This window comes from Adiantum capillus-veneris, chromosome 4 (assembly GCF_014529385.1).
Source record: "Adiantum capillus-veneris isolate H3 chromosome 4, ASM1452938v2, whole genome shotgun sequence".
NCBI lineage: Eukaryota > Viridiplantae > Streptophyta > Polypodiopsida > Polypodiales > Pteridaceae > Adiantum > Adiantum capillus-veneris.
The window spans coordinates 62,393,731-62,408,218 of NC_140934.1; the positions used below are offsets into that span (position 1 = coordinate 62,393,731).

The 14,488-nt window shown below is 43.8% G+C and overlaps 1 protein-coding gene across 1 annotated transcript; it reads right to left on the minus strand.

Annotated features, from left to right (window-relative positions):
* Positions 1–7,598: 7,598 nt before the first annotated feature.
* On the minus strand, positions 7,599–12,337 carry LOC147459293 (pentatricopeptide repeat-containing protein At2g39620-like). Its single transcript, XM_086510588.1, has one exon. The coding sequence runs from the start codon at positions 11,897–11,899 to the stop codon at positions 9,695–9,697; it is 2,205 nt and encodes a 734-aa protein (XP_086366714.1). The 5' UTR covers positions 11,900–12,337; the 3' UTR covers positions 7,599–9,694.
* Between the last annotated feature and the right edge of the window lie 2,151 nt (positions 12,338–14,488).

Here is a 14,488-nt window from a genome sequence, read left to right on the forward strand (position 1 = left end):
TACACGCTACCAACTCCTCCTTATTGTAGAAAAAACACACTAGTATTGATAATAGTGAAAATCGTTGCACTATGTACATGCTGTCCTACCTTTACACATGTGGGCTCCACGTAACCACCTGGCTATGAAAATTGGGTAATCCTTTATTCGATGCACCATGCATGTGTATGTACATATGCGCAATCCCTTGCTCAAAAAAACTCCTGACAACGCATAAAAGGAATATCTTGAGAGCACGAAATGGATGCAAGACATAAAGAAGTGGTTTGGGAGATGGGATGCATTAGACTTGCTACATGATGCTTCAATTGACTCCCAAGTGAATGAAGACACATAAAAGCAAGATCTTGAGCACGAGATAGATGCAAGACATAAAGACGTGGTTTGGGAGATGGGATACATTACACTTGCTACATGATGCTTCAATTGACTCCCAAGTGAATGAAGCTTTTCTACAATGCCAATGTATTACGGCTTGGGAGAAATCCGGTGGGTCGCACTTCATACATTACACCACCCATATTGCCCCCAACTACAAAACCATGTTCTTTGCTGAAAGAGGAAACCGTACTTACACTTACATGCTTGAGCCTATCCCTTGTCAACGATACGCGCTATCGCAGTCATTCGGCTTAGCTCCCATTTCCTTTGATGCAAAATAGGGTGTTGGGGAAATGGAGAAGAGTCAAATCGATTGTGCACATTATGCTCACTGCAAGTTCGAGAGTCTGAGTACGTCTAAGTCATGACTGAAAATGTGAGAGAAGCAAGTTCGGATGTGACCAAAAGCTGAGCACCTACACACTTTCCTCTCCCAGCCACAGTGTGGGCTCTCCATTGCGACTCTCATCACCACAATTTTGGAGCATCAGCGTTACTCATCAGCCATACACATACTACACCACATGTAACTTTGGTCTCATAGGTCATATTTGACCTCTGAGGACAATAATAAAATTTATCTCTCTCTCTCTCTCTCTCTCTCTCTCTCTCTCTCTCTCTCTCTCTCTCTCTCTCTCTCTCTCTCTCTCTCTCTCTCTCTCTCTCTCTCCATGGGAACCGCCTGCAATCGCTGGCGACCATGTGGCACATCCGAACTTGCTTCTCTCACATTTTCAGTCATGACTTAGACCTACACACTTTCCTCTCCCAGCCACAGTGTGGGCTCTCCATTGCGACTCTCATCACCACAATTTTGGAGCATCAGCGTTACTCATCAGCCATACACATACTACACCACATGTAACTTTGGTCCCATAGGTCATATTTGACCTCTAAGGACAATAATAAAATTTATATCTCTCTCTCTCTCTCTCTCTCTCTCTCTCTCTCTCTCTCTCTCTCTCTCTCTCTCTCTCTCTCTCTCTCTCTCTCTCTCTCTCTCTCTCTCTCTCTCCATGGGAACCGCCTGCGATCGCTGGCAACCATGTGGTAGTACCACAATTGCTCGTAGTCCATGTGGACTATCAAGCGGGTCAGCATGGCCCACCGCGGTCTGCATGGTAGTCCGCATGGTCATCAATGATCGCTATGGACACTCCACAGTCCACGTGGCAGTCAATGCTTGTGGTGGATGATCACGGGTTATCATGGTGGACCACGCTATACACTCGTGTGGACTACGGGCGCTTGTCACATGGACCTCCCTCTTTGACTACATGCACGTCCCCCCCTCCCGGGCTATAAAAGGGTCCGTGCTTACCATTTCCTTTTTCTCACTCTCACTCTCTGACTTTCTCTTGAAATCCATAACTGTTAGTGAACTCTAAAAAAGCTACTCTTTTACATTCCACTAGGCTCTCCTTCTCCCTTTGTTATAACCTTTGCTCTTTCTATTTCCACTCTCTTTTCTCTCCCCCTTCCCCCCCCCCCCCCCCCCCCCCCCCCCCCCCCTCGCCTATAAAAGGGGGTACCCCTTGCAGATTCTTTTTTTTGTACTCTCACTCTCCACCTTTCTCCTCAAATCCATAAGCTTCCTCCTTCTATATTTTTCTCCCTCACCTGCCAAATTCTCGTTTTTTTTTAAAAATCCCCTATTATTAAAAAAATTGCCAATTCTAGCGATGAACCAGTCTAAAGGAGTGGATTGCCAAGAAGAAATCCAAATACATGCCACTTAAGAGAGTGATTTTTCTTTTGCAAACGACATCCATAGCTGGAGCGTTCATGCTGACAGCTGCACATATACCTCCGTTGAAGGGTGCAATCATGTCGACGTCCATAAAAGCACAGAACGCGGGTAATGACCCTCTTACTGATCTCTTTGGATCTGTGGTTGATAGCCACATTTCTTGAGAATGTATTGATGCACATGTTGTGCCATACAATCACTTGTTACCACAAATCCCTCTTTATCATCTTTTGGCCAATCCGACCATTAAAACAAACGATGATTGTGTGACAAAGCGCACGACCTCTATAGTCGAAAGAGGTTACCAGCCCACGATGGCTCTTTTGATTGTGTTCGCAGATTTTTCCAAGAAAGATCTTACACCATTTGATAGACGTGAAACTTATGGGAGAGAGTTAGTGATGTCGGCTACATTTGATGACCAAATTAGAGACATTTCGGATCTCTCTCACATGGAGGAGAAATTTTTCATCATATGGAATGCTAATCATTGGCTCCATGCGTGGAAAGATTGGGCATTGCGGGAGCAGTTGGATAAATTCTCCACTCCGAAGGTTGAGTACACGATTGTGAAGTTTGATATAGAGGAGATGGCAAAAGATTTGTTAGCGCTTGGTATGATCAATAAGTAAGTTCTTGCACAATTCTATTGATGCACTTAAGTTTTAAATTATTAGTAAAATTTTACATTTAAAAATACGGTTACACAAGTCCATGTCCCTCACATCACTATCAAGGACATCTTTATGATGCAAAAATTAGTGCTTACTGATCCACAGTTTTTATTGGACAATTTCAATGAGAAGATAGAGTGAAAGCTGAGAGGGCACTTTGTGGCACAATAATAAACCGATCAAAATAGACTACATATGTATTTGCTAGCACAACTATGGTGGAAGGTAATGGTAAATTTATAATACCCATGCATTAGGTGAGTACATGTTGTTTTGCTTGAAAATCAATTGGTTTGCACGATTTGTATTGTTTGTAGGAAGAGTTCGATGAAATGTATCGGCTCAAAACACAGAATTTGTCAACCAAGGGGAGCAGAGTACCCTTCAGACCAAGATGATTACAAAGCAAGCTATGATTTGGCGGTGAAAGAGACTGAGAAATTTTTTTGCGTAAGGGATTGGACATAGCAGTCATAGCCAATCTCAAGAATGGCGCAGAGTTTTTTCAAAGATGAATTTCTTTTGTGGGTTGGAGAGAGAAGGGTTGTAAAATGACCCCCTTCAGAGTATCCGAGGTTGCACGGGCACACATTAGTCCTGCGGAGTAAGTGTTATTTGCTTTTGAATGCACTATTTTTTTAATTGTTAAAGATAGTGTCCAATGATACGCTGCAAAAAAGGTCGGTTGGTTGATATATTGACCACAAGGGCAATGTGTCGTTGATGGAGGCATCTATTCCAACTCAAGAAAATACATTCTCGCAGTGGTTGTTTATTGGTGGTAGCTAGAAAGGTGAGCATAGTAACATTAGAGTACGGCATCATATCTAGTATTTCAACATTTCTAATGCTTGGAGTGCAGGGGTGTTTTGAGCTTGACAAAGAAGATGGAGGCCGAGAACTCCATGGTAAAGAAGCTACATGCACGTAATTGTGACATGTCTCTTGGTGAGGCAATGCAAGCTTTTCAACAAGAGCACTTTGCCAAGGCTTTTGTGTGCTGGAAGGCAACCATACAAGCCACACACAACACAGAGAAGCAGTCATATTTTGTATATATTGTCCAACGCTTGCTATACATATGTTAAACCATAGAGCTTTATTAAGATGCATGATTCAAATTGTGTGTTTTGAATAATGGAGTCGTTCCTCTTGTAATTTATAGATAGTAGTTGGGCACCCTTATGTGAAGTATTCATAGTCCATACCCCGAGCATCCCGGCAATGTGTGGGTAAAGTCTGAGAGGAGGAGAGTGGCATCTAGCCCAATGACTGGATAGACAAGCTCCATGTTAAGATATGTGGAGATATTTTCTATGGTTCTTGATCTATGTGGATGGCAAGTTCCCCAAAAATGAAGTCGAAGAATACAATAATAAGTTATGTTTTTTTTGTGCAACTAACGTGGTTTGGTTTCGTATAGTGTCCTTACTATTTTTCTTGGACTTGCAACATTACAGAAGAAGGTTAGGGAAAAGGACAAAAGCGAAAGTGTCATCATCAATCAACCTCCCACCGATATCATTTCCTCTAGCACAGTTAAGGGACGTCAAAACCCAAAAACCACAGCTGATGGACCTACAAAAAGTAGGAAGCGAGGATGACTAATCATTGAAGGATTTGAGGAGTTTCTGGAAGAGCTTCATAGTAAAAGGAGGGAGCAGCAAGGTGGCGAATTAGATTATGAGCAGGGTGACTCTAAGCGACACTCAAAATCACAGAGGTCTAGTCTATCTCATGGTTTGAGATCCCAGGGTTTGAAGCGAACCATATCTATCACTACTGGGTAAAGTGAGGGCAGCCACCCACTTTCGACGATACCACCCAAACCACTTTCTTCCTTTTCACTAGGTAAAAAACGTAACCACAAACCAATGTTTTTTTTAAAAAATTTAATGGTTCTTAACATTTGATTAAATTTTGGATGTGACGTAGTTTCAGGTCACTTTGACGCAGAAATGGCAAAACTTATGAGTATCGGAGTGGTTCCCGCACATTTTGTAGTACTTGCTAATATAGATCATCTATGAAAGGCATTTATATGTCCAAAGTTCAATCTTGAGGAAGTTTATGACACTTTGATATCTAATTTCAATTATTTAAGTTATAGAGTACTAAATCAATCTTTTTATGCATTGTGTTTTACATTGCAAGAGACTCTAAGTGATCCACCATTTGGTTGGGTCTCTCTTACACTTTGGCAAAATGGACCCTGAACAATGGCTTAGAGGTGTGCGGCTTGTGTGGGCAGACCTACCCACACATTGCAAACTTGAAGTCGCCATTGGTGGCATGCCCTGATGGAATGTATTTTCTAGCGAGCTTATTGTCGGTGTGTTTATCCTAGCTGCAGAGTTTTTACCACCAGATGGCACAGTAGTCATGGCATGCCAAGCAGACCACTTCGCACTCATCGCACTGACGGGACACACTTGTGCAATTCTTTCATCTTTGTACCATCTTCTTCTAGATGTTTTCACGTACATACACTACTATAGATGACTTTACAAATCCAATAAGTTCTTAACCATTTCTCCACGAGTTTCATGGTAGATATTGGTGTGTTTTTGTTTAAAATGTTAGCCATGCTATAAGTTGGATGCTGGCGTTGGCCATGTTCACAAGTAAAATTGAAGGGCTCCCAGTTATTCCATAATATGATCGCCGGAGAGAAGATATGGCAGTCGACAGTGATGGTTAGTCACATGATCTGAGAGCCACTCCGAGAGATGCCATGGACGCTAGATGGCCTCGAAGCACCATTTCGGCCTCGAGTAGAGAAGAGCGAGTTCTTTGCTCGGTAAGTTGAGGATTGGACTTCTTTACTTGGTAGTTGTCATTGCAATGTCCACCAATGTTTGTGCTCATCTAAATAGGTGGTTGTTGGGTACCTTCACGAAAGTTGGCGACACAAATCTGGATTGTCTTGTTGTATACAGCAGTTTGGCGATGGAGTACAAGTGTTTACAATGACATTGTATCAGCATTGACCAAGATCGCAAATTGTTAATGGCACATGTTTAACCGTAGTAGCGGCTTCCTAGTGGTCTAGGATCGACTTTTCATGTGGACGACACATCACGTTCAGCACAGTCGCAACCAACTCCATCGTATTTTGCCATGTCACCAAGAGCAAACTGTACCGTCAACCCCACTCTTGAGTAGACCACCACCTATAGTTCCAGGTTGACCAAGCCAATCGCTCTATAGGCCACTATTTTTCTCACTACCCATGGGGCCACCACCTGCAAGTGTCCTAGTGGTGCAACCGCCACAAGAACCGTGGCCACTAGGAACCTGAAACTCATTTGTATTGATTACTTCATATGGACTTATTCTCTATGTAATGGCACATCAAAACTTGGTACTTGTTGTTCTTACTATGTTTTAATTTTTGATGAGGATCCTGTTGTGATGTTTAATTATTTGGTTTGAAGGCAAGTTAATTGAAAGAAGTTTTACCTTCAAGTGAAATTTTCTCAAATATTAAATTTATTTGAAAAACCGTTTAAAGGACATGGTGCGAATGGTCTTGGGAGTGATGTCACCAAGGGTTCTTTATAAATTGCGAGAAGATCACTACTTTCATTCATTCGCAAGTTTCTCTGTGTTTTTTTGTCACGTGCTTCTCCTTCAGTTTTCTCAAATTCTCACAATTACTATGCCGAGGGAAAACCTCAAACAACATGATCAAGGTGGGCCACCCGCACAACACGGACATGGCCTGTAACGTGGTCCACCACCGTCTGATGTTGACCCCATCAACATTGTGCATGCTAATTACATTCTTAACATTGTGTATGCAATGAATATTATATGCACAACACAGTGCACGCAACAATACGGAGGCTATCCATGTAGTCAATGATGCAACAACGTCCCTATTCAATGCCATGTATCAACTTGATTTAAATGCACATCCAACCAATACTCAATATTGAGCAAGTTGCCAGTACTGCCAACAATGCAATCATGCTTTGGGGGAAACATAGTTATCGTACCCCACAAGAGTGTGTAGGAGCAACATATGGAGGCTTGGACAGACATGTGGATAGCATACATTGTTGCGTAAGGACAAGCCGATGGAGCCAACAATGAGAACAACAATGACACTAGCAATGAGAAAAACAATATTTTTTCATTGTAAGCTAGTCTAGAGCAATAAGAATGTTAATGCATATGAGTATATTGTACAGTTTTGTTTTGCTCTATATCTGTCTTATTGTAGATGTTCTTTCAAGATGTATACTTTCAACCATTGTAGTATTAGTTTATATTGGTTTGTTATTGCAATCTTTCAATGTTGTTTATCCATTGTTTTTCGAGAGGACAAAGTCAAATTGGATTATTATGAATTGCGAAGCGTTGAAATTGGCTTGTTGCGAACAATTTGTGTGCATGTACCATTGTTCGGTTGATGGCTAATCTTGTTGCACAACATATATCATGATGTTTGAAAAGAGTGCATGCCCTAATCTGGATATATTTTTGTTCGTGTATACGACTGTACGTGTATGAGTGCACACAAGCGGGACAAAAAAAGAGAGATTTATCTGGACAAAAGCTGGTTTGGATTATTTTAGATTGTAAACCGTTAAAATTCTTAGCTCCTTTCCTCTACAAGAAGCACCCTTAACAAATCTAAGGCTCATGCATCCCTTCTCCATGCCATCCTCTCTTACATTGTCCCCTTATAGAACCCCTGCTCTCCCCTCCGGTTGGTTTTCTTCTCCCTTTGCACAAGACTAACAAACACCCCTTCAAAACACCTATCCATAGTAGTTAAGGTCATGAAAAGAAGGCTTTTTTTTTATTTGCTCACTCCTAACCGGTTTAAAAATTGGCTGCTCTTGCCTATCTGTGGACTGACTACGAAGAAAAACTGGCTCCTTCGGTCTCCAATAGAGTATTTGGAGTTTCTCTGCCTAGGATACCAACTAAGATCTTGTCAAAGTCAGCTGCCCTTAGCTACCAACTAAGGCTGGTTCAGACAAGGCAGTGGAACAAGGAGAAGGGGGTAGTGCAGGTGGCTCACAGCCATTGGATAATAATAAACTCAATGCTCCCGACCGCCAATAGATTGGGTGAAACTCCCCCCCCCCCCCGCCCCCAAACAAAGAACCTGCAGACTACCGCCCGCTTTTCAGCACAAAATGCGGACTGTGTCAGTGGAACACGGTCTCTTTGTTTGCAACCAATCGCTCGTGCTGCTAGGGAGCTTCCATTGGTTGTAACATTCTGTGGAGGATTTTTTTCCTAGTAATGCTGCCGCCGCTCCTTGTGAACTGGGAGCCTGGGAGGGCGAAGGCAATCAAAAGTGTGCGCGCTGCTGCCACTCTCATCTGAACCCAGCCTAAGCTTTGTACTTGTCAAGGGTACCATCTGCCTTGTGCTTCAGCTTGTATATCTAGCGGTGCCAATCACCTTCCTCTTTTTAGGCCTAGGAAACAGTGTCCACCTGTCCTCAAAGCCAGCTACAAAGGTAAGAGGGAGCGCAAAGAATCGTCCGTCCAATAAATGTCTTAGGCTGATGCATCCTGTACTTTGGCTTTGCTACATCAAAATTGGAAGAGCAAGAGGGAGTACACAGAATTGTCCGTCCAATGAACGTCCTTAGGCTGATGCATCCTGCACTTTGCCATCCAGATCCCTCTCAAACACAGTACTTGGAGAGTACTTGGCCTCCATTGCAAAATTGCAAGAGCTACAGGACCTAAGGGAGGAGCACCCAAAGGATGGACGTGAAGGGGAGTGGTGACCCACCCTTCGCCCACATTAAAGATCACTACATTGAGCTCAGTAATCCGTAGAAAACCCCTTGCAGCAGACACTTGGAGAGGAGGGACGAGGATGAGGAACTGGGGAAGCAGCTGCAACAGGACCGGCTGGGAACTGGTGGCAGGCAGCAGCACACCTGATCTGCAACATGGCTGTGCTGCATGGGCGTTGAGATCACGTGCACTACACAGGAAGCACTCGGAAGATGCCTGCAACATCTGAGCTTTGAGCAAGATGCAGTTTTTTCAGCTTTATTGCCACGAGATCATCTTCAGTTAACACTCCTATTCATTGGAGCAGTAAGTGTGCAAGAAGGGTTTTCAGTTAGCAAGCTTCCATGAGGAGATGTCCGCGCCCTCCAAATGTATTGCCCTCGTATAGCAGCAAAAAAGCTGCCTTCACCTTTAGCTCAAAGAATAGGGTAAATCTTCCATATTAAGGTCATTGAAATCCGGGACCCTTAAACAATGGCTCGCTCTGCTTTGTCATTCGGAGCTTGGAGTAGTGCAGCTGGGAGCTCAGGAGGCAGACAACCTGCAAAACAAGTGGGGTATCTTCTGGTGGCGACATTTTGCCTCACAGTTCAACTATTTGGAGCACATAAAGGCATACATACGCTGGGCCAAGAATAGTATGAATTGGCGACAGGGCTTGACTCCGTGATCTAACCACCAGTAGAGCTCCTCGCAGGGCTGGGTAACCAACTTCCCACACAGCTGCGTTTGTCTTCTGATGCGCCAGCTCACTTTTTTACTGGGATAAGAACAGGCCTAAAAATGGGGCCCAGCCCCGTAATTGGTTCCATGCAAGTCAAACATGGAAGCCCTGCACTAGGCTACCTTCTCTCAAAATTGATAGTCCCTTGCGGCCTTGCCCATGCTGCCAGCATCGACACAAATCTACTCATAGAGGAGAAGCAGATATGGCACGTGTTGTGCAAGCTACTTCCCTCTCCACTTCTTTTTGCTCTGCAATCTACCCTCTCTCTTTTAATATCAAAACATGCCGAAATTCTGCTTTTTGCATTGCCAAGCACTGTCAACAACTACTGACTAGAAACTCGTTGTCATTTTGTTTTGCCCATGTCTGCGTCTTGCATAATGCATGGCTTTCAAGATGTAAGCATAGCCTTCAAGACCACCGCATAGCTGATTTCATCTGGAGAGACACCCTCACTTTGCATCTGCTGAAAACAGCCCAGAGCTTCCTGGCCCTGCCCCTGTTCTGCGTATCCTGCAATCAGTGCGTTCCAAGAGTTGACACTCCGGACAGGGAGCTCCTCAATAACTTTTTGTGCTTTCTGAAGTACACCACATCTAGCATACATGTCGACCAAGGCACTCCCAAGCACCACGTCTTTTTTCAACAACCCCTGACTAAAAATATCATCATGAATTCTTCTGCCCAAATCAGCGTCTTGTGTAATACCACATGCCTTCAAGATGCAAGTGTAGATGCTTGCGTTTGGAGAGATGCCCTCTCGTTGCATCTGCTGAAAACAACCCAGAACTTCCTGCCCATGCCCCTGTTGGGCATACCCTGCAATCAGTGAACTCCAAGAGACGACATCCCGGACTGGAAGCTCGTCAAGCACTTCTTGTGCTTTCTGAAGTACACCACATTTGGCATACATGTCGACCAAGGCATTGCCAAGCACAACATCTTTTTTTAACAGCCTCTGACTAAAAATATCATCATGAATTCTTTTGCCCATATCAGTGTCTTGTGTAATGCCACATGCCTTCAAGACGCAAGTGTAGGTGATTGCATTTGGAGAGATGCCCTCTCTTTGCATCCGCTGAAAACAGCCCAGAGCTTCCTGCCCCTGCCCCTGTTGGGCATATCCCGTAATCAATGCACTCCAACACACGACATCCCGTACAGGAAGTTCGTCAAGCACTTTCTGTGCTATCTGAAGAACACCGCATTTGGCATACATGTCGACCAAGGCAGTGCCAAGCACAACATTTTTTTTCAACAGCCTCTGACGAACAATATCATCATGAATTCTCTTGCCCATATCAGCGTCTTGTGTAATGCCACATGCCTTCAAGATGCAAGCGTAGGTGATTGCATCTGGAAAGATGCCCTCGCTTCGCATCTGCTGAAAACAGCCCAGAGCTTCCTGCCCCTGCCCCTGTTGAGTATATCCCGCAATCAGTGCACTCCAAGAGACAACATTCCGAACAGGAAGCTCCTCAAGCACTTTTAGTGCTTTCTGAAGTACACCACATTTGCCATACATGTCGACCAAGGCATTCCCAAGCACGATACTTTTTTTCAACAACCCCTGCCTAACAATATCATCGTGAATAATTTTGCCCATATCAGCGTCTCGTGTAATGCCGCATGCCTTCAAGATGCACGCGTAGGTGATTGCATTTGGAAGGGCACCTGTGCTTCGCAGCCGCTGAAAACAGTCCAGGGCTTGCTGGCCCTGTCCATGCTGGGCATATCCTGCAATCAGTGTATTCCAAGAGACAATGTTCCGGACAGGAAGCTCCTCAAGCACTTTTTGTGCTTTCTGAAGTACACCGCATTTGGCATACATGTCAATCAAGGCATTGCCAAGCAGGACATCTTTTTTCAACAGCCCCTGTCTAAAAATATCATCGTGAATTCTCATGCCCGTATCAGTGTTTTGCATAATGCCACATGCCTTCAAGATGCAAGTGTAGGTGATTGCATTTGGAGAGATTCCCTCTCTTTGCATCTGCTGGAAACAGCTCAGAGCTTCCTGGCCCTGGCCCTGTTGGGCATATCCCGCAATCAATGCACTCCAAGAGACAACGTTACGGACAGGAAGCTCCTCAAGCACTTTTTGTGCTTTCTCAAGTACACCACATTTGGCATACATGTCGATCAAGGCATTGCCAAGCATGACATTTTCTTTCAACAGCCCCTGACTAGCAATATCATCGTGAATTTTTCGGCCCATCTTAGCATCTTGCATAGTGCCACATGCCTTCAAAGCACAAGAGTAGGTGATTGCATCTGGAGAGGCACCTTCGCTTCGCATCCGCTGAAAACAGCCGAGAGCTTCCTGGCCCAGCCCCTGTTGGGCATATCCTGCAATCAGTAAGTTCCAAGAGACAACGTTCCGGACGAGAAGCTCATCAATGACTTGTTGCGCTCTGATAAGTGCACCGCACTTGATAAACATACTGACTAACGTGTTGCCCAAGTGTGTGTTCTTGCCAAGTAACCCACTATCGCGAATATAAGCATGTATCCTAGTGCCTTGGTACAAATCCTTCTTCTTAGCACAGTCTTTAAGTAAGCTCACCAAAGAAACACTCACTCTCTTCATCTCCATGTTTGCTTGTGTAACGGATATTGCTGCTTTCTTGGTGCTGCTCTGTGAACACTAATCGATTTTGTGGGGTGTGTGTGTGTGTGTGGGCGCCCATGCACCGCACGAAAACAGAGGTTCTTACCATCGTCCCAGCACCCCTCTCCTCTGCTCTTTCCACGGGCCAACTTTTGGCAAAAGGGCTGCTGTGTTGGAGGGCTCGCGCATACGTAGCGGGCTATGGGTTATCAAGAGAAAAGCCAGTTCGCTAGTATGTGCCAACGATTTTAAAAAAATCGTTAATCGCAGGAATCTGAGGCGATGTCCTCTCAGAGGTTGCGTGCCAATGACGGGGAAAGCTTCTGCAGACGCTCAGATAGCAGCTACAATGCATCGGAGGGACATCGGAGGGAAGCCACTGAGGGAAGCCACTGCATCCCATTGCAGAGGTCACGGAGAGAGGAATATATTTTTTTAAATTTTTAAGTAGGACCTAAGATGAACAAGGGGTTGCAGCCTGCCGGTCATATGTAAATTGACATATGTAAATTGACATTTAACATCTAGAACTGGTACGTACATACTGGTACGATATAAATTAAGATGAACCTAAGATGAACAAGGGGTTGCAGCCTGCAGGTCATATGTAAATTGACATTTAGCATCTAGAACTGGTACGTACATACTGGTACGATATAAATTAAACTCTACTAGTATAGAATATCCCCCCCCCAACCCCCAAAAAGCAAAAAAACCTGTGTCCCCTCCTCCCTCACGGTATGCCTTGGTGGCCTTGCTCACCCTGCGCCCCTCCTCTTTTTCTGCAAAACAGACACAGGATATTGCGATTCCTTACTGGATCGAGCATGATGAAGAGCCAAAGGTTGCCCAAAATCGGTAGAATCGCTAATCAACACCGATTTCTTCCAAGCCCAAATCGGGAATCAGAAACAAACGCAGAGTCCTACCTCTCTTGTGCTTGAGAGAGAGAGAGAGAGAGAGAGAGAGAGAGAGAGAGAGAGAGAGAGAGAGAGTCCCAATGGCTTCCTGCGCATGCACGCGAGAGGGGGAGAGAGATTACACTACACGAAGATTACACATGCAAGCAATTGGGAGAGAGAGAAAATAAAGAGAGAGATTACCCTAAAGGAAAGAGAGAATGAGAGAGAGAATATATGTGCAAGGTCTCCCTGCACTCGCTTCTTCATACCTTTGGAGGCTGAGTTCTCAAATCGAGCGAAGTGCAATTCTCTCTTCCATTTTCCAACAAGAGAGAGAGGGAGCGAGAGAATTTGCTTAGATTCTCCTTTCCATTTCTTTTTCGGAATGTGTAGGACATACTAGAACTGAAGGGAACAAGAGAATGACTAATTTGGCACGCCAATTACGATTGAATCTAGCTTATTGAACTTAGAGTCTAGGACTCACTAATGAAGGACATTTATGTTACCCGCGTTCGTCTTCATTTCAATTTTTGTAATGTCAGTTTGATTGTACAACTTATTCAAGTCAAGGTTGTTATAGTGTTGGACGTCTGACCTATAACTATAGATTATCGTAGTAGAGTTGTTGGTGTAGTCATGCACATGCGCTTCATCTATAATACATGCACCCAAGCTACAATTGATCTCATCCACGGCTGGTTTTCCTTTACGAATAATGGTCAAGAAATGAAGCAATTCAGTGTTCATTGCATGTCTTATATAGCATGACATCTTGTACAAAGTTGCATGTAGCCAGTGGACCGAGCTTGTGATATGGCATGTGTTACAAAGCTCATGTGTGTGACTACAAACTGGGGGTAGTTGGGCAAGATCACCGAGCAAGAGAACACATTTGTTGTTGAAGGGATCTGTCAATGTACTACTTGTTACGTTCACAATTTGTCTTTCGATAAGGTCAAAAGTCGTTTGTCTATAATTATAATATCTGCCTCTTTTACGTTCAAATATTGCTCATCGGTCTCATGAATAGACAGCGATAGTGTTGATTCGTGGTTGGTATCTTGAACCGATAATAGACTATAGATGCAATGTTGTTAAGTCTTGTTGCTGCCGCCGGTACAATGGCAAAGCGCCCAACAATAATACAGAAGCGAGGGCAACAAGAGTGTCTATTTCATTTTTCTGTCGACCTCGTAAATCACTATATATGTGAGGTATGCCGCTGTGCAAGAGGGACATATTTCCAGATTGTGAGCAAAGATATCACATTGCATGCTCGAATCTTTATACAATGCAGTAATTACAAACCATGACCTAGCATATGGACGATAAGCTAGTTTCAAATTGGCTGCACTTTGCTCCCTAGCTTATTAACGATTGAACTGTAATCTTCTAGGTCTTGAGAACTTCAAATTGATACCTAGTACGAGAGAAACAAGGACATATATAATTTGGAATCAATTACTTAGACACCTAGTATGGTATCAATTATTTAGAGCTAAACTAATAATGCACAAGGTGAATTCATTATTGCAATACACCACATGCATTCACTACTTATGTATTCACTATGGTAATACATCACATGCATTGGCTAGCAACCGTATGTGAAGAATAGCATGTGTAACTAACATGTGCAGATGTTGATCGGCATCGAGCGTATAGTTTT